This window comes from Silene latifolia, chromosome 7 (genome assembly GCF_048544455.1).
Source record: "Silene latifolia isolate original U9 population chromosome 7, ASM4854445v1, whole genome shotgun sequence".
NCBI classification, from domain to species: Eukaryota; Viridiplantae; Streptophyta; class Magnoliopsida; order Caryophyllales; family Caryophyllaceae; genus Silene; species Silene latifolia.
Genome location: NC_133532.1, coordinates 127,095,132 through 127,116,250, shown reverse-complemented (window position 1 = coordinate 127,116,250; position 21,119 = coordinate 127,095,132). Strand labels below are relative to the sequence as shown.

The window sequence follows — 21,119 nt, the reverse complement described above, 5'->3', positions numbered from 1 at the left end:
TCATGGTCTCTTTTGTTATACCCATACAACTCGTATATGATTAAGATTTATATTTGTATTTGTTATTGATTATTTTGAGCTCGTACTTATAAAAGTCTCAAAATAAAGAAAAATGAATGAATTTAACCGGCCCGTGGATAAGTCGGGCCGGGCCAAGCGGTCTCAGAGCGGGCCGTAGTGCAAATCTAGGCCCTCCCCCCGGTCTATATATATATATGTCTCAATATGCTTGGAACGTAAGCAATCAAGTAAGCCATCCACACAAAATAGGATCACAAATCACAATATGGTTTCTAAAGAGAAAGACTATAATGAACACCTTCTACCATCTCCAATAAACGGCGAGGTGGATGTGAGCTCGACCCTCGAAGAAACCCTATTGAACCATGACTTAGCCACGGTCCAACGATGGTGGCTAGTGACATGGCTCGAAATGAGATACTTAATCCCATTAGCAGGACCAGCCATAGTAGTATACTTGCTTAACAACATTGTATCGGTTTCGACACAAATATTTTGTGGACATCTTGGTAATCTTGAGCTTGCTGCGGCTTCTCTTGGTAACATTGGCGTTCAAGTCTTCGCTTATGGCCTCATGGTATACGTCCTTCTTTAATTATGTTAGTTTACATTTATTTATTTATTTGTCTAAAATTAATTAGTTTTATTGTCGAATTATCAATAACAACAACAATAATAATAATGGCAATAATAATGTCATTTTTTTTATCGTTAAGGATCCGAACATTTAAATTTTCTAGTTAAGGGATCCAAGTAATTTTCCGTTAGCATTAAGCTCTTTATTTTTATGAAAAGTCAACTCCAATACTAGTTAGTTGACTTCATAATTTTATATTCTCTCATTCATTTCTATTGTATACACCTCTTTACTCTTAGATCTTGATGAAAAGTTTTAGTGGATTTTTTTTTGCCATTTAGTGAAGGTACAAAGCTAGCTGATATAGTGAAGAGAGGTCAAAATATTTACCAAAACTTAAAGACATTAGAGAAAAGTAAAAATTAAAAACTAGTTTTATTAATTTTAGCGAGTTAATGAAAAAGTCAAACAATTAGGCACTTTATGTATAACTCCATCAAATAACACAATTTCAATTAAGTATTCAATAGTTGAAGTTATAAAATTATTTAATCCGACACTTGAAAATGCGTTGGCTTATCTCAATTTTTAGGAAAATCCTTAAAATATACTCATCCTTTAAATGTTTGGGCGAATTTACTACTTTCCCTGTACTATAATACCCTAAAACTTAGGGCTGAGCAAAAAAAATCCGAACCGTATTTTTAAACCGAAATCGGACCGAAACCCGAATAATGGAGACCGAAAAATTCGGGTTTTTTTCCGGTGCGGGCCCGAACCGAATTTTAAGCACAAATGAGGTGCGGGTCTAAATAAAACCAAACTGGAGACCGCTTTTAAAACCGGATTGACTTTTTTTTTTTTAAAAAACATAATTTCATCTATGAATTAAACACAACCAAGCCAAGACTGAATCCCAAAACATCAAAACCCTATTTCTCTCGTTCATCTCCGGTCCTTCAGTCTCTCACCCCCTCTCTATAATCTCTTAAAAAACCAAAAATTCTTTATGAAGTAATTTAGATGTATGTGACTCTTTAATTGTAGTTTTGAACATCATTTACATATGTCTATGACTCTTTGAACTTTAATTCGGTTTGTTCTATAACTTTCTCATAAACTAGGGATCTCAAAACGTGATCTGGCAATTCGGTTCGTTCTATTATCGCTATTTTCATGTAGCTTTTGAGGGGATCCTTCGTTATTATGAGATAAAATTTACCTCTGACTGGTTTCAAAGATCGTTGACAAATCACTTGTATTCTTTGAAAGAACACGCTACAAACCATCAACGAACTACTCTTGACTATATTAGTGATGAGACTAAACCCATGAATGAATGGAAACCCCCGAAATAAGAGACGGAAAAATGATTCTCACCAAAAGGAAGACTTTTATTGAATAGAAGATAGATATGCATACTAATGATTGAAATTTGAAACAATTTTGGTGTTTACCATCGATCAATTGATAATAGCCTCACATATAATTGATGGAGGTTAGGGTTTTTAAAGAGAGTTTTTTTAGAGAGAGAATATGTTAGCAAATTTGCATCATTTAGTCAAATGTAAGACGTTTCTTCCACATGAACTAATTTTAAATCCGTGCAATTTTGCACGGGTTCGATTATTTTTGTCAGGTAAATGCTTATTGAGAAGATTCAATTTTCACAATCCAAATACAATTCCTATAATATATATGAATCTACTGACAACGATACTAGGGAGGGCAATTATGACCCAAACCGAATCGAACCGAAGGAAAAAATTCGATCCAAACCCACTCCTTAATAATCCATTCCCTATCCACTATTTAAAAACCCATATCCATATCCACTATTGGAAAACCCGAACCAAATCCAAACCCGATCCATTCATACTCGAACCCGATCCAAGTAGATATTATTGAAAATTTAGGCTTTATTAACCTTGAAATTCAAATTTTCTTATATAAGATTAAATTTTTATGTAGTCAAATCAAGTTTCGTATTGGGTTTTGGATTATGTAGTGGATCGGGTATGGATTTGGAGCGGGTATGGATTTGAAAAGAGTATAATGGATCGGGTATGGATTTTAAAATTTTGGATATGGATCGGGTATGGATATGGATCTGTGATCCAATAAGTAAGTGGATCGGGTTTGGATCTTGCAAAACCCGATCCAACCCGACCCATTGCCATCCCTAAACGATTCTCATCACCATAACTATTTACGCTATAATAAAATTAAGGAATTTTCTACGATATACCGTGTTTTCCTAAATTCTACCATATATACCCTCGATTTTTAAGAAACATCTGATATACTCCTAAACTTTAAGATTAGTTCTTAAAATACCCCAAGTTTCTAAATTTGAGTTTTTTTAATAGTTACATATTGTCACACAAAATTGTACATTGATTAGTAAATAAAGTTACATTGACGGGTTTACCTATTTTGGATGCGTAACTTTGAGTGGAAAAGAGCTTAACTAAACTGAACTTAATGGAGAGTAATTTGTGAAGAGATGAACTGATCTGAACTGAATTGAACTGAATGAAGCTGGACTGAACTAAATAAAATTAGTTTAAACTAACATGAGCTGAAATTAAGTCCAAAGAACATAGCCTAAAGTCCTCGTTATAACTCATTTTACAATTAGTCTCACTATAGACGGATATATCCGTCTAAAGTGAAAGACGAGTCAAATATGCTTAAAGTGGTGATATTTTTTGGTCCCATCATACAACTTGTTGCTTATCTTATGCTTAAAGCGGGTGAATACTTAACGCCGTTTATAACTATAGACGGATTTCTCCCGTCTATAATGAGAATGTGTGCTCATTTTATACCAAAGAAAAATGAACCCATTCTCCAAGGGCACTTGCAACTTTCAGATAGTTGATTATATGCATACGGAAATCTCATGTACTCCTTCCGTCCCGGTTAATTGTTGTTCTTTGGTTTTGGCACAAGTAACAAGGAAAGAGGAGATGATCTATTATAAGATTACAACTGGATCAAATTGAGGGTGATTGATCAAATTGCTCATCAAATGCAATCCTAAAATAGAAATAACAACACTTGATTGAGACACCCAAAAATGAAAAAGGTAAACAAATGACCGGGACGGAGGGAGTAAGTTTTACCGATGATGTCTTCGTCTAGTGGTCAAGATGGTGGTATAGACGTGGACATTAGGTCTCGGTTTCAAATACCACCACCCCTGTATAATAGTAGTCTAATTTCATGTATGTACATATTCATGTAGCTCGGGATGGGAAGCGCGGTAGAGACATTATGCGGACAAGCATATGGGGCAAACAAGTACGAGATACTCGGAATATATATGCAGCGATCGACGATCCTCCTAACCGTCACAGGAATACCTCTAACACTGCTCTACATATTCTCAAAGGACATCCTCTTATTACTAGGAGAGCCAGAGGACATAGCCTCAATGGCCCACATTTTCATACTTGGGCTAATCCCACAAATATTCGCTTACGCTTGTAATTTCCCAATCCAAAAATTCCTCCAAGCCCAATCCATTGTCTTCCCTAGCGCGTACATCTCAGTCGCGGCCCTAGTGTTTCACATTTTCGCGTCTTGGTTTGTGATGTTCAAGTTGGGTTGGGGTTTGCTTGGAGCTTCATTGGTAGTTAGTTTCTCTTGGTGGATAATTGTAGTGGCCCAATTTGTATACATAGTGTGTAATAGTCGGTTTAAGTATACTTGGACCGGGTTTAGTTCATCCGCTTTTAGTGGGCTTTTGCCTTTTCTCAAGTTATCCACTTCGTCGGCGGTGATGCTCTGCTTGGAGACTTGGTATTACCAAATTTTGGTGTTGATTGCTGGATTGTTTGAGAATGCTCAGCTTGCTTTGGACTCCCTCTCTATAAGGTATGACCATTCACATAAAATAACTCGTTAAGCAGATGTCAAATTGCTTAGTTGGTAGGTAAAGTCATGAACAGTGGTACGTACTCATGACCTGGGTTCAAACCCTCAGCATGAAAATTGCCCTCGTCCTCCCCTTAACACGAAAAAAAAAAAAAAAAATGACTCGGGTTATCTGGAAAAGTCGATTTTGACCCCATACCATGTTATATGGACTCGGGTTTTTAAGGTACTGGGTTAAAGTTGTTATACGGAGTAGTATCCGAAAAAGAAATAGATGTTCTAAATGTGTGTAAATTTTGTGATGGCCAGCATGTCAATATTAGGATGGGTGTTCAGGATCTCACTTGGATTCAATGCCGCTGCAAGGTTAGTATCGATTTCCCGTGTAATATAGGAACTAAGGTCTTATACAAGAATTTGCCGATGTTATAATAATGCTTTGTTTTTGTCTGTGAAATGTCGATAGTGTAAGGGTGAGCAATGAGCTAGGAGCAAGGCACCCAAAGTCAGCATCATTTTCAGTAGTGGCAGTGACAACAATGTCCTTAGTCATCTCGCTAATATGCGCTATTATAATACTCGTTTTCCGATATCAGCTCAGTTATATCTTCACTGATGGAACTGAAGTTTCCAATGCAGTTGCTGAACTGTCTCCTTATCTAGCCCTCTCCATTGTACTCAATGGTGTTCAACCTGTTTTATCAGGTATTACGAATTCACGAGTACTGTCATAGTAACTAGTAATAACACAGAATGTCTTTCGACTGACTTTACGAGTATTTATATAGAGAGGTGTACACTGGGCCGGGCCAGAGTGTGGGCTGGGCTGGGTGGGTGCGGCACTGACCCAATACTAAATGAGGACCGGGCCAGTGCTGGGCCAGTTTTGCCTGACACTAAACCGGCCCACTCAGTAACGGGTTGGGCCTCTCTTTTTTATTTTGTGTTTGGACCGGGCCGGGCTGAGGAAGTTGTGGCACTAGCCTGGCACTAGGGGATGACCGGGCTGGGCTGGGCCGTGTGCTGACCAGGCCACCTCTTTTCGGCCCACATACCCGGTCTAGGCCGGGCTGGACTAGCCCGACATGTTGTACACCTCTAACTTTACATATGTAGTGACATTAGTTTTACTTGTACTTGAAGGTGTGGCAGTTGGATGTGGATGGCAAACATTTGTTGCCTATGTAAATGTGGGATGCTATTATGTGGTTGGGATACCTCTTGGTGTGCTCCTTGGTTTTTACTTTAAACTTGGAGTTAAGGTATATATCGTTCTCCTTGTATACTGCATTAAATAACGTTTTTTCTATCATGTGCCCTTCAAGAGATTTATTGTCAAACTTTTTGTTTTAAGTCTCTTTAACACATGTCCTTAGGGCATATGTTAGAAAAACCGAGTAACTAGCTTTTTAAATTAATCATAGAACGAGTGCTAATTTTCCTTAATCGAGTTTAATTTATTGTCGTTTTGTGTTTCAAAAATACATAATGTTAGGGATTATGGGGTGGAATGCTTGGAGGTACAATAATGCAAACTTTGATCTTATTATGGGTCACCTACAGAACAGACTGGGAAAAGGAGGTAAGCTGATCGATCATATTTTGGTTTTCGATTCTTATTACTAAGTTTATTTAGTCTGATAAGTCAAGGCGCAGCTGAGAAACAACGCGTAAGAGCACCGAAGAACCATACTTGCCAAGTACTGTCATCAAATATTGGGTGGTAAGTCGTAACGAGGTTAAACTTGTTATTTGTAGGTAGAGAAGGCTGTACTACGGCTAAATACATGGGACGCGAAGAAAGTGCCTCTTCTCGAGCAAACCATTGATGACAACCAAAGATGAGCAATGTTGTATGTGAAGCAGTATCGCATTCATTCATAGGCACCAGCGTAGCAGTTTAAATGCTTCTTGATCAATTTATGTATCGAAAAGGCAATATAATTCACAAGAATAAGACCCGGAATTTCATTTCATTATTTTATTTTTTATTTTTTTTGAAAGAAAAACTCCCGAAGGCGTAAATCAATTATTTAAAGACTGATCAAATAAAACAGCAGCATTCGCAGAAGGCGGTAACCCATCTGCCCAAATGACCCTACCATTAACTCTATAAACAATATGTGCTAATGCATGCGCAACAGAGTTATTAATACGATTTCGTAGCAAGAAAACTGATGGCAGTTCATTTAGTTTTTTCTGAATCAATTTCTACAATTGGTTAGTTTGGCGACATGAACAATGTCTTGCCGCGGTTAACCCTTGCTTATAGACTATCTGTGAATCAGAGCGGGTTCTGCCTGTGCTTTTCAATTCCGTCAGCCCTGTGGTCATGGTTATTGTTCAATTAATGCTATTTCCATTGTAATGTACCTAGAGGACTGTTGCAAGGCCGAATCCTCAGCGTCACTTGTAGTGTGGGTGATATGTGTTGGAAATGTTGAGTACTTTATCCCACATTGATAAAATAAGGAATCTTTATTGTGTTTATATACCAAGTGTCCCTATTTTAGGTACTTTATATTATGGAGGCTATTATGTACTATCCCTACGCGCGCCGCTGCCTGTCCGGTTCGGCTCGTACGCGCTCGTCTTATAAAATCTGAGCATCCAATTTTATTCTATCAATTATACTTTCTCTCCTTGTTCCTTATAAAATCTGAGCAACACCCAATTGGAAGAGCTCTGTGTTAGGGTGCAAACCCTTGTCCCACATCGCCCTTGTCCCACATCGGTAGAATAAAGATGGAAGATCATCTTTATAAGTGTCTACAAAGTATAATAGTACGAGACCTTTTGGGAAGGAGCCCAAGAGTAAATCCATAGTACGAGACCTTTTGGGAAGGAGCCCAAGAGTAAATCCGTGAGGGCTTGACCCAAAGCGGACAATATCGTACTATTATGGATTGTGGACACAAATGCAGCAGAGGCCCAACACAAGATATTCACGCTTCCGCACAACAAGTGGTATCATAGCCTAAGGTTCGACTTGGACTAAACACAAGGATGCATCAGTAGGTCCAAGACTTGAAGTTGTACATTGTAAGGCATGGAATTGCTAGCTCGGGGTGAGTCCTTGAACAAGCCCGGTCCAGGGCTAAATGGATGAAAGGCGTCATAAGTCTTGTGGGACAGAGACCATTTGTGTACTAAAAATGTTGATCAGGTGGACCCTTATCAGATTGGGCGCAACAGGTCTGGTGGGCTCTTTCCAGGTTGGATGCCGGTATATTGGATGCATATGATGTTCGATATACATGTGTAGCAAATTCCCAATAAGGGCACATGGTGTGTCGGCTAAGGGGAGGTTATACAGACTTATGATGTTTCAGGTGTCTAGAAGTTGGGGTTTTAGAGTGGGAGAGTTCTCCATGAAGGTCAAGGTCCGAGTCAAGATGATGGTCCTTGGTTTGAGGGGAGGATTGTTAGGGTGCAAACCCTTGTCCCACATCGGTAGAATAAAGATGGAAGATCATCTTTATAAGTGTCTACAAAGTATAATAGTACGAGGCCTTTTGGGAAAGAGCTCAAGAGTAAATCCGTGAGGGCTTGGCCCAAAGCGGACAATATCGTACTATTATGGATTGTGGACACAAATGCAGCAGAGGCCCAACACAAGATATTCACGCTTCCGCACAACACTCTGTGTATACCTTTAAGCTTCTAAGGCAACCATGACTGTAACACCCGCGAATTTCCCATTTTGACAATTATAATTTAATTAACCGTTCTATTGTCTTATTTATATTTTAAATTATTTAATTTAATTAATTTCATTATTAAACATGATTTTTATAAATATTATATTTTTAAAGCTTATCTTATACAAAAATAAATATTTGGTCGGATAATAATAATAATAATAATGATATTTCCCGTCTTGAGTTGTAATGGGCTTGAGACGTAATTTCTAGTAGAGACTGACTCAATTTGAGTTGTTAGGCTTTTTATAACCTATGGGCCTTTCCTCCTTCTCTTTTCTTTTCATAAAACCCTCACCTAACACCTCACAACTTCATCTCCCTCATTCTAATTTCTGAAATTTCCCCCAACAACCTCTCCACCATTGTTAACCCTTTGCTCTCAACCCTAAAATCACCATAACTTGCTCAATTCTTATCCAAACTAAGTGATTTTCGCGCCTATCTCTTCCTCTCATCGCCCTCCTTCTTTCTAGGTAAGAAAAGAACTACCTTTCCTCCTTTAATGGGGCTGTCGAGCCAATTTCTCATGGTACCCCTTTTTCTAGTTTCGATTTTTAGTCTTATTTGATGTTTTCTTATGTTTAGGAGAAAGTTTAGTTGACCCGGAAGTGGATTCTTGCTTGTGAGACGATTACAATAGAGATTAAGAGCAAAAGGTAACGGTGATGGGTTACTCGACATTATGTCAAATTTGTGTGTTTATATTTTGTAGTTTGTTCATATGTATGTTAAAGTTTGAATCTTTTCTTGTTTCACATGTATGTTGTTGAATGAGTTTGTATGAACAACCATCTCATGGTTGGTTGAAGATTTTTAAGCATGTTGTTACATTGATTTTCAATTGATGTTTGGATGAATTAATTGTTTGATTTTGGGTCAAAATCTTGTGCTTGAATCCATCAAGATGTGTGACAATTACATTCTTGTGGTTTCTATTAGGTATTATTGTGTTAACATGTATATTTAAGAGGAATTTGGGATGAAAAATTGGTAGAAATCGACTTTCGGAAAAGGGTAGGAAATTGTCGTGCAAACAGTCCGGTGGCGGGGAAAACCGCAGTTCCGGCACCCACCGCAGCTCCGCCACTATCGCAGTCGCGGTTTAAGCCTGACCAGTTTTCGTAAAATGGCCATAACTTCTTCGTTACTTGTTTGTTTGAGGCTTATGACCTACTGTTAGAACCGTAAGAGGATAAGCTATCACCTCCAACTGGTTTCACCTCATTATCATGTATAGAACTCAAGTTATGACCATTTGAAGTTGACCCTTGTTGTAGTCGAGTACTAAACTTGTTGTTATAGATTGGGTTTTGAGTTTCTCGTTGGGTATGCATCTTAACTTTGGTTCTAATGCTTGTGTATGATGTGTTGAGACTCCTTTATCATGGGAGTACTTGATATTTGTTATACTCTTATACTTATACATGCTTCACATGAATTGTTTACGTTATGTTTGTGCAATCATTGTTACTCGTATTTGTGACCGGAGCGTGACGGTTTACATTGTGTGACTACTCGACATTCCTTATTTATTTGCCCTCGGCCATTGGGTCACGATTATGTGCCATTGTTTCCGAGTTGGGCTGTCTTCCTTCCGCCCCTTCGGACCTTGGGGTACGGATAGGTACCATGGTTCCGATTTGGGGTTACTCGACCTTGGGGCACGGCTAGGTGTCATGGATCGAGTCTTGGATACGATTTGGGATTGTATGTCGAATCGGGTGTCGTCCATCCCGAGAGTCCGCCGATTTAGACTAGGACCGTATTATGATCGTCGTCCTACCAGGAGGTTGGAGTCTACGGGTTTGTCTTGTTTTGAGTCAATCCTTTGTAAATGTCTTGCTTGTTACGGTCATTGGTGTGTTCTTATATACGAGAGTGCACGTCTTCTATAACTATTTGTGAGAGTCTTGGTCCTATCGGATACTAGTGGTGAGATGCAAGCCCCTAGTTGCGATATGATCGCCGGGATTGATGTTCCCATCCGTTCTTATGGTGAGATGTAAGCCATAAGTATGAATGTGACATTAGTAGCCACGTCCCGTGCTATGGTTGTTAAGAGGTTTTCAAAGGAATGGCTATTGGTTTCCATCCATGTATTTTCTATTCAATTGATCCGTTGTTTACCTTCTTTATATGATTCGATGCCTAATCTCATATCCATGTTTTGGTTACCTTGAATGCATGTTTAATATAATGTACCATGCCTATCTCATTAAGAATGCAATATGCCTATCTCGTTATGATTATCGTTATATTCCCTTGTCCATATTATTCAAGTATGATGCATGATCAATATGTTTAATTAAGTTCTTGCTTATGTGCATTTTGACATATTGTGGCTGGGAGAACCCTGAGTTACTCCCCACTGACTGTGGCGTTCATGTTTACATGAATGACAGGTTTGTGATGCAGATTATGGGGAAGACGTGTGAGCTAGCGAGAACGTTGAACCTTGGACCTTAGTTATAGGTTGCTTAGACTCACCTATCGTTAGTCTTGTGTTTATTCGTGGGATATCTTTTCCCCAACGCACTTGTTTTAAATTGTAAAACCTAATTATCTTTCTTTTCATTTTTGTTTGACCGCTTATGGTGGATTTCGCACTTTAAGCTTTTAAAAAGGTTTTAAAAACCTCGTATTTTCCGCTTTTATTTTGATGCCCTATCGAGGGGTGTCACAGTTGGTATCAGAGCATATGTTGCTCCCGACGCACACACGTGTACCCCGAATTTAAATTGAACTTGACCTCAAATAATAAATGAGAGATGGGTAGGACTAAGGACCTAAGTTGGTAGTCTCTTTGTGCATGCTATATGTTAGGTGCTAACATGGTTGACTCTTTGGTGTCTTGAGAAGATGGTACGACCAACCAAGGTGGAGAATACTATCATGGAAGCCCTTACTTTAATTCTTCGGAATCAACGGAATGCCAATGCTCATGTGAATCATCGCCCTATCCGCCGTGGCAAGAGGCCATCTGTGCCCTCATCCTCGTCTTATCCTAGCAAGAAGAGGTTGGTGCCGATAGTCCAAGGACAAGGAGTACAAGACCATGGAGGACAAGAGCCAGTAGTGCAAGAGCCGAAAGGACAAGTACCTACATCTACTAATAGGCTTAAGGAGAACCGCAAGTGCTTCAAGTGTGGGCAAACTTATCACCCCGGGATTGGATGCTATGCTATGCCCTTGAAGTGTTACCATTGCAAGAAGCCCGGACATCTCTTCAGGAATTGCCCCGAGAAGAAGACTACCTCTCCTCCTCTCCCTAATGCTCCGGAAGCCGAGCCAAGAAGAGTCACTCTTGTCGAGAATCAAATCGGAACCGCCGTTCCTCCCGACACCGTTATGGGTGTGTTTTCTATACTTGATCAACCTTTCCTTACTTTTATCGCGTGATGCTCATCCTTCCCTTCATAAGCTCTCTTTTGCTTAACCTTGGGAACTAGCTTAGTACTCACTCGACTTATCCTTCGTTTTTACTTCTCCTTCCATAACACCTTGCTTGTGGATCTCTTTCTCTTGAAGGATTTCTTTACCGTCTTGAAGATACCTCCCTCTCTTCGAGCACCTTGTCATATTCCCTTATCTTTGTGCTTCTATGCCTTTCGCAACTCTTATTCCATATCTTAGGAGTTGTCTTCATACCTTTTCTCCTTATAATGCCCCTCATGTACCCCTTCATCTTTGCCTTATGGAATGTTAACTTTGGTCGAATAATTTACCTTTTGTGGAATTTGTTTGTGTTTAACCCTAGTTTTGAGAGGTCAGGATGTTAGAAAGACTTAGGTAATGTGATGATAAATACTTAGTGATTCTTATGCCTAGTTCCTTGACCAAGTAAGTATAATTGATTGGTGGATTCTTCGTGTCAGAAATAAGTTGCCTATGTGATTAAAATTATAGAACTTGGCTTTGTTGTTCATGTTTGGGATTTGAAAGCTTAGTAGGTTGAGTGTCGTTACCTTAGGAGTAAACATGAGATAAGTTTAGGATATGAATTTGGAAGAAAACCCATTTTTGATGTTAATGATCCCGTATAGAATGGTGATGTGGTTTGATATTAGTTGACCCTTGAGGATTTTGTTGAGAAGTCCTTGCTAATTCATTCTTTGGTTTTTAAAACATTGAGGTTGTGACGAATACTTGAGATAAAGAGATGTTGTTATGCTTGAGTGGTAGATTTACCTTAGAGAAATCCTAATATGTGATAGGATAAGTGAACAATTAATCTAACCAATTTATCAACCCTTAAGCGAGCGTTTATTTTTACCTTGATCAGTCATAGAGGTGTAATCCTTTAAGAGAGAGTTGCATACAAGGAATGAGAGGAATTGCCTTGACCCTCGTTTTGGAATTTGGTCGTTTTGTTATGATGGTACGATATCCTAATAGGTGTGACCTTGTTAGAGAGAACCTTAAGTCTTAGTAAGTGTATGGTTTAAGCCTTAAAATCCTCCTTCGTACCTTTAATCATCTTCCTTCCCTCCGTTCATATCTTGATTAGATTTAATTCTTATGTATAAGAGTTACTCGTTGTTTCCTTGCCTTGGATACCTCTCTAATTCTAATATCTCTTACTGGTGTTAACTAGTTACCTTTATTGTTGACTCCTTTAATCTCACACCTCGTCATGTTCATGTATCCCTTTGAAATTTCCTATCATTTCTTGACCTAGTTATTACCCTTTGTTTCTTTAGTGGAGTGATGGCTTTGTTGGCTACGTTGTAGAGTGAGTGGGATGCCCTTGAGGATTCTTTGCAAACCTTGATTTCGTCAAAATTGGATAAGTGGAACTTGAGTTGAGTTGGATAGGAAAAATCGTATGACAATCCATTTAATTTTGGTTGGTGGTCTTTATGATTTGGGGAATGTGATCATTTAGGTTTGTGAATTCGGGTGTGAATAAGATTTTGGTTTGGAGCGTTAGAAAGTATAAAGACCTTGAGATTTTGACCTTTGATTTAGGATTTTACCATAGCGAGAACTCCTAGTAGTCGTTAGTTGGTTATGTGTGTAACTCTTTTAGTAGTTTTGATCTTTCGTGGAAATTGTTTATAGATGATTTACATTTGAGAGTTATGGAATCACAATTGTGATGGGGTGACTTGACCCACGGGGTAGCATAGGAGTAAATTGTGAGTATTTTGAGGAAATTTTGGGAGTTATGTGGTTATGAGTTTAGTGGTTAGGAAGTTTTCGGAACCGTTCAGGGTGACTTTGTTGCTCGAGATTTAAGTATCTAGTGTTTCCTTGTTGCCTAACTTCCCGTCCTCTTTGACCATAAGTGTTTCCGTTCATACCTCTCTTCCTCGTTTATGCTTGCTCCTCCTTTAGAATTTGATGTTCACCTATGAAACTCAATCTTTGATATCCTGATAGATTCGATTTCAACTCTTCTCCTAGGAAGTTCATCATATCTCTTTCGTTGGTTAAGTTTGAACCCTCTTAGCGTATCTTGTTTTCGTGATATCTAAGTTACTTTTCAATTCATAAAATTTCTAAAACGTTTCAAACTACCATTTTTTTTGGTTCGTCGTTAAAAGTTTATGTTACTTTTACTAAACCCTACCTATTCTAAGAGTTCAAAAAATGAAAATTTGTTTCAGTTATCCTTTTGTTCTACGAGTATAACTTCATTTTATTGATTTTTAATTGCTAAACCCGAGTTACTTTTAACTGTGCTCAATTTCTAACTAGCTTTGGTCTACTTATGATTTCGTTGTCAAGAGTTTAATATTATATTTTCAGGAATTTGACTCCCTTTTGAATTTAGAAATGAAACCTTTATTTCCATTTTGACCTTTGCAAAAGAGGATTTGAGTGAATTGCCTTTTCTTTTGATTTTGACGTTGATCGGATGTTAGAACACGTTATTTGAAACGTTTAATAACTTGTTCTGCGCTTGTCGGCGAATGATCTTTGTTTTAAATTTGTCTTAGACTTGGAAAGTTAGCGTTCTTGTGTGCACGACAAGAGCAATTTCGTTCCATGAATGAGACTTATACTTTTGAAAATTCTTCATTAGTGTTTTTGAAAGTATTTTGATTTTCGATTTATACAAATGATTTGCTTTTGACCATATCTTCGATTTGGAATGTGGTGTTCTTGAATGCGCAACGAGAGCATTTTCGTTCCTTTGACGAGAATTTGGTTATGTCGGAAAATTTTATTTGCGATTTTTGAAAGGATTTCGATTCTTACGATAAGTAACCTTTTAATGTTTTGTTTACCGATTTCAAAATTTCGGTTTTATTTTTATATTACTTTTCCTTTCTATTTTTCAAGTTTCGAGGACGAAACTTTTTAAAAGTTGGGGTGATTGTAACACCCGCGAATTTCCCATTTTGACAATTATAATTTAATTAACCGTTCTATTGTCTTATTTATATTTTAAATTATTTAATTTAATTAATTTCATTATTAAACATGATTTTTATAAATATTATATTTTTAAAGCTTATCTTATACAAAAATAAATATTTGGTCGGATAATAATAATAATAATAATGATATTTCCCGTCTTGAGTTGTAATGGGCTTGAGACGTAATTTCTAGTAGAGACTGACTCAATTTGAGTTGTTAGGCTTTTTATAACCTATGGGCCTTTCCTCCTTCTCTTTTCTTTTCATAAAACCCTCACCTAACACCTCACAACTTCATCTCCCTCATTCTAATTTCTGAAATTTCCCCCAACAACCTCTCCACCATTGTTAACCCTTTGCTCTCAACCCTAAAATCACCATAACTTGCTCAATTCTTATCCAAACTAAGTGATTTTCGCGCCTATCTCTTCCTCTCATCGCCCTCCTTCTTTCTAGGTAAGAAAAGAACTACCTTTCCTCCTTTAATGGGGCTGTCGAGCCAATTTCTCATGGTACCCCTTTTTCTAGTTTCGATTTTTAGTCTTATTTGATGTTTTCTTATGTTTAGGAGAAAGTTTAGTTGACCCGGAAGTGGATTCTTGCTTGTGAGACGATTACAATAGAGATTAAGAGCAAAAGGTAACGGTGATGGGTTACTCGACATTATGTCAAATTTGTGTGTTTATATTTTGTAGTTTGTTCATATGTATGTTAAAGTTTGAATCTTTTCTTGTTTCACATGTATGTTGTTGAATGAGTTTGTATGAACAACCATCTCATGGTTGGTTGAAGATTTTTAAGCATGTTGTTACATTGATTTTCAATTGATGTTTGGATGAATTAATTGTTTGATTTTGGGTCAAAATCTTGTGCTTGAATCCATCAAGATGTGTGACAATTACATTCTTGTGGTTTCTATTAGGTATTATTGTGTTAACATGTATATTTAAGAGGAATTTGGGATGAAAAATTGGTAGAAATCGACTTTCGGAAAAGGGTAGGAAATTGTCGTGCAAACAGTCCGGTGGCAGGGGAAAACCGCAGGCTCCGGCACCCACCGCAGGCTCCGGCCACTATCGCAGGCTGCGGTTTAAGCCTGACCAGTTTTCGTAAAATGGCCATAACTTCTTCGTTACTTGTTTGTTTGAGGCTTATGACCTACTGTTAGAACCGTAAGAGGATAAGCTATCACCTCCAACTGGTTTCACCTCATTATCATGTATAGAACTCAAGTTATGACCATTTGAAGTTGACCCTTGTTGTAGTCGAGTACTAAACTTGTTGTTATAGATTGGGTTTTGAGTTTCTCGTTGGGTATGCATCTTAACTTTGGTTCTAATGCTTGTGTATGATGTGTTGAGACTCCTTTATCATGGGAGTACTTGATATTTGTTATACTCTTATACTTATACATGCTTCACATGAATTGTTTACGTTATGTTTGTGCAATCATTGTTACTCGTATTTGTGACCGGAGCGTGACGGTTTACATTGTGTGACTACTCGACATTCCTTATTTATTTGCCCTCGGCCATTGGGTCACGATTATGTGCCATTGTTTCCGAGTTGGGCTGTCTTCCTTCCGCCCCTTCGGACCTTGGGGTACGGATAGGTACCATGGTTCCGATTTGGGGTTACTCGACCTTGGGGCACGGCTAGGTGTCATGGATCGAGTCTTGGATACGATTTGGGATTGTATGTCGAATCGGGTGTCGTCCATCCCGAGAGTCTGGCCAGATTTAGACTAGGACCGTATTATGATCGTCGTCCTACCAGGAGGTTGGAGTCTACGGGTTTGTCTTGTTTTGAGTCAATCCTTTGTAAATGTCTTGCTTGTTACGGTCATTGGTGTGTTCTTATATACGAGAGTGCACGTCTTCTATAACTATTTGTGAGAGTCTTGGTCCTATCGGATACTAGTGGTGAGATGCAAGCCCCTAGTTGCGATATGATCGCCGGGATTGATGTTCCCATCCGTTCTTATGGTGAGATGTAAGCCATAAGTATGAATGTGACATTAGTAGCCACGTCCCGTGCTATGGTTGTTAAGAGGTTTTCAAAGGAATGGCTATTGGTTTCCATCCATGTATTTTCTATTCAATTGATCCGTTGTTTACCTTCTTTATATGATTCGATGCCTAATCTCATATCCATGTTTTGGTTACCTTGAATGCATGTTTAATATAATGTACCATGCCTATCTCATTAAGAATGCAATATGCCTATCTCGTTATGATTATCGTTATATTCCCTTGTCCATATTATTCAAGTATGATGCATGATCAATATGTTTAATTAAGTTCTTGCTTATGTGCATTTTGACATATTGTGGGCCGGGAGAACCCGAGTTACTCCCCACTGACCGTGGCGTTCATGTTTACATGAATGACAGGTTTGTGATGCAGATTATGGGGAAGACGTGTGAGCTAGCGAGAACGTTGAACCTTGGACCTTAGTTATAGGTTGCTTAGACTCACCTATCGTTAGTCTTGTGTTTATTCGTGGGATATCTTTTCCCCAACGCACTTGTTTTAAATTGTAAAACCTAATTATCTTTCTTTTCATTTTTGTTTGACCGCTTATGGTGGATTTCGCACTTTAAGCTTTTAAAAAGGTTTTAAAAACCTCGTATTTTCCGCTTTTATTTTGATGCCCTATCGAGGGGTGTCACAATGACACAGTGAAGTTATTCTAATCCATTGTTCACACGAGGGCGATTAAGCTTCTAAGGCAACCATGACACAATGAAGTTATTCTAATCTTCCAATTGGGTAGCGTCGTTCTCAGTTGGACAACACCGTGTCGAGGGCGATTAGACAACCATGACATAGTGAAGTTATTCTAATCCATTTTAGTTCGTTTGCTTTGCCCTCGCAATAACTATTTCTCCAGCGATATGCAGGTTATCAACCGAGTGTGAAGAGGCGACACTGCCCTTGACTCGGAAAATATGCTTAACATATTGCTGCTGGTAGTGTTCAGTATTCACTGGTGTGTTTTTGTCACCTATGAAAACTCCGTTAATATATAGGCAACCGGTATTATCAAAGGCATAGTTGTCACCTATGAAAACTCCGTTAATATGTAGGCAACCGGCATTAACAAACAGAACATGCATCGTTGTCTACTTTCCGATTTAGTATAAATTTCTTAGGGATCCCATCTAAGAAAATGATTAATGACAAACAATGTTAGAATGCAGAACGAGATATTTGTTAGACGAGCTTCACGGCTTCACGAATCACGACTATTCGACTAAGCATTTTAATGAATGTGAGTTATGTGACAACAGATGGAAAACCTGCATAACAGAATGACATAACTCACCTTACCAACATTTATCACCACAATTTGGTAGGTAAGTAATTATTCCCGACGACGACGACGACGACTTTCTTTATTTAGGACCTTATTCATTTATCACTGAAATATGGGCTGTTGTTGACTAGTTGCCAATCATTTTTCTATAGATCGCGTTTAAGAAAAGCTAGAGTAGTTATGAACTCGTGTGTGGTGCATAGTATGAGACTATGAGTGACTACGTTGAAGAATGTGGTTGCTTGGTTGTTTGACAGACGTTCTTATATGAAACGGTTTTGCATGTACTATATATTAGCTCGAATGTCAAAACACACTACCCCACATGCAATTTAATTTGGACCACACAAATTAAGCCAAAAAAGGAAATAGGGAAGAAAACCCGAATAATTCGAATAAGGAAATAGGGAAGAATATAGTGAATAGGAGGGAGTACAACAGTGTGATCATTATTGTTTCAATTTGTCATAACATATTTTTTGCTCCTTCAGACATTAGTTTTGAGAGATTTAGTTGGTATACAATATGTACACGTCTTTTCTCTTTCTCTCCTTATTTTACGTATACTAAGTAAGTCACTCGAGGATAACAAGCTCGAAATCTATAAGGCATTGACTCAGGCCATAAATACTTCACAAGATTGCTCATGAGGAGGCTTGAACCTGAGTCTCTTGGGAATTTCACCCAAGACCCTTGCGGGCTCTTCTCTCTTTGGTCTTTGTATCTAAAGTATGAAATGAATAATATAGATGCGGTATACCCTTAGACCTCTTTGATCCCTTCTTTTTGGACTTTTCCTCCACGCCTCAACCACATATTTGATGTCCTATGTTATTGTCAAGGCTCTTGGAATATTTCTGACAAGTCGTCATGACTGGACAAATTATGACCCGAGCCGGCCCGTTTTATCAAGAGTCAAGACCGAAAATCTCAACCGATGACTCGTTCGACTCGAACCCGTTAGTTAATTTAGAGTTGAAATTCGACCCACACTGATTGACCTGTTGGATCAAACTTCAATGATAAATCAAGAATTATATTAAAATTTTAATATTTATATACTCCCTCCTATTCACTATTTTCTTTCCTATTTCCTTAAACGGTTATTCAGGTTTTCTCCTCCTTTCTTATTTTGGAAACTTTTATTCTTATTTTATTTATCCCTCCCCCCTATCACCAAACTACACCCAACTCTTTTACTACTCCCTCCATACCAGACCAATGGTAACATTGACCGTTTTGCCACTTTTCATGGTCGTAGGGAATCTTCGATATTATTCTTAATCTATAAGACAAAATATAGTCATGTGAGATGTTGTTTGATTTATCGTCATGAATGCTATAAGAATATCAAATTTTTATAATTTGTAATAATGTGTAACAAAATATATTTACGTTGCAAAACGTGTCTCGACAAGTGTGAAAAAGTCAATGTTACCATTGGTGTGGTATAGAGGGAGTATTATTTTATTCCTTGCTTTAATGTTTGTGTCTCACAATTCATTATTTAACGCCTAATTATTTATCCCTCTCTTCTATCACTAAACCCCATCCAACTCTTTTACCCTTATTTTATTCCCTACCTTAATACCCGTGCTCACAAACAAAGGGAAGAAAATAGACACTAAAAGGGTGTATATTACGAGTATATTTGAAAAACAATTAAAAATTATTAGTTTTAACACTTTAAATTACAAGACAATTAAAAACCCAGTTTTATATATAAGTTATATAACCTTTAATGATAAAATAACTTAATTTCTATAATTATTTTAATATAACTAATGTAGACATTGGTTATGATTAAAATATTAATGTTAAATATGCTTTAGTTTTAAAAACAAATGTTTTTGATGGGGCATATTCTGCACCCGCTGACCAAGTCAACATATTGAACAAAGTCAAAGATATCCACAAGCAAGTCAACGACTTAGACAAATTTAACCGACGCACTTCGGCCGGCTGTCTCTTGGGTGCCGGCCGGGGCAACTAGCCAGTCGGGGCACACATCCGCGAACTCATATCCAAGACCCCTAGGCGGCGAGTCAACAGGGCCCGCCGGCCTGCCATGGGTCCCTCGGCCGAGGGTAGATCAGTCTTTCCACCTGCTAGCCACTTGGCCACTACGTGACAAAAGGTGAAAGTCTATAAATACTCCTCAACTCTCATTGAGGAAAGGATCCGAATAATCAACAACTTAACCTAAAATACACTATTCATCTGATAATATCTTCCTTATCTCTCTACAATACATTCTTAGCCAAGTAACATACAACTTAATCCTTTAAGTTTACTGACTTGAGCGTCGGAGTGAGTTCGCTCGGTCCAAAGCCGAGCCCTCAGTTCGTTCATTGTTGCAGAAGAGGCCGAGAGGAACTCTCAAGTAAAGAAGGATTCAACCAAAGACGTCATTCTACAAGCACTGGTGGTAACAATACTTGCTCTGGAATTACACCCGGAACAATTGGCGCCGTCTGTGGTCCCTTCGGACCACGGAGAAGGAAGCAACGGGGTACAGTCCCTTCCACTTAGTCTACGGGTCCGAAGCAGTCCTGCCAATTGAAGCAACGGTGCCAACATTCAGAACGGCTACCTTTAACCCAGTTGAAAATGAGGAAGGCCTGAAAGCCTCCCTAGACCTGGTCGAAGAAAGCCGAGATACAAAGACGCCTCAACTTGCGGATACCAAAACCGGATGAGAAGAACCTACAACCGAAGAGTCCACAAAAGGGACTTGAAAGTAGGAGATCTAGTCCTAAGAAAGTCGGCCGCCACCAACAAAGGAAATATTCATGGCAAATTGACAGCCAACTGGGAGGGTCCCTACAAAGTGGTTGAAGAGATGAGGCCGGGTACATACCGGCTGACAGACATGGAGGGTGTGCCTTTGATGAGCCATTGGAACACCGACAACCTAAGAAAGTACTTTGTATAGCGACGGAGGTGTCCAAACCCATTGTGGACACCCCAACGCATGATCATTACAAATGAAGAATCACCCGAGTTTTCCATCAAAGTGCTTGTCCCCTCCATAAGTTGCCACCAGGCAGTCACCCCAAGAGAAAAGAACGCTGTCGAGCCGTAACCCCGATTGCCCCGGCCAAAGCCGGGAGTGACGGGGACACAACGACCGATACGCTAGAAGAAACGTATACTCAGTACAGTTGAGACGCAAATCTAGCCGCCTCGGCCAACCAATGGCCCGGCAGAGGAAGCGATCAATATGTCTACAGATACGAGCGCTGTCGAGCC

The 21,119-nt window shown here is 38.7% G+C and overlaps 1 protein-coding gene across 1 annotated transcript; it reads left to right on the top strand.

Moving 5' to 3' along the window:
• The first annotated feature begins 366 nt into the window (after positions 1 to 366).
• LOC141593074 (protein DETOXIFICATION 40-like) lies at positions 367 to 6,423 on the top strand. The gene is made up of 7 exons (XM_074414018.1): positions 367 to 598; positions 3,849 to 4,480; positions 4,790 to 4,846; positions 4,947 to 5,185; positions 5,624 to 5,742; positions 5,976 to 6,062; positions 6,239 to 6,423. The coding sequence occupies exons 1-7, from the start codon at positions 434 to 436 to the stop codon at positions 6,323 to 6,325; spliced, it is 1,386 nt and encodes a 461-aa protein (XP_074270119.1). The 5' UTR covers positions 367 to 433; the 3' UTR covers positions 6,326 to 6,423.
• Positions 6,424 to 21,119: the final 14,696 nt, after the last annotated feature.

Excerpts from the sequence above, each read along its gene's own strand:
- LOC141593074 (XM_074414018.1), top strand. The coding sequence starts at position 434 with ATGAGATACTTAATCCCATTAGCAGGACCAGCCATAGTAGTATACTTG. Across the intron at positions 599-3,848 it reads TCTTCGCTTATGGCCTCATG|CTCGGGATGGGAAGCGCGGT; the intron begins GTATACGTCCTT and ends ATATTCATGTAG. Across the intron at positions 5,743-5,975 it reads ACTTTAAACTTGGAGTTAAG|GGATTATGGGGTGGAATGCT; the intron begins GTATATATCGTT and ends ACATAATGTTAG.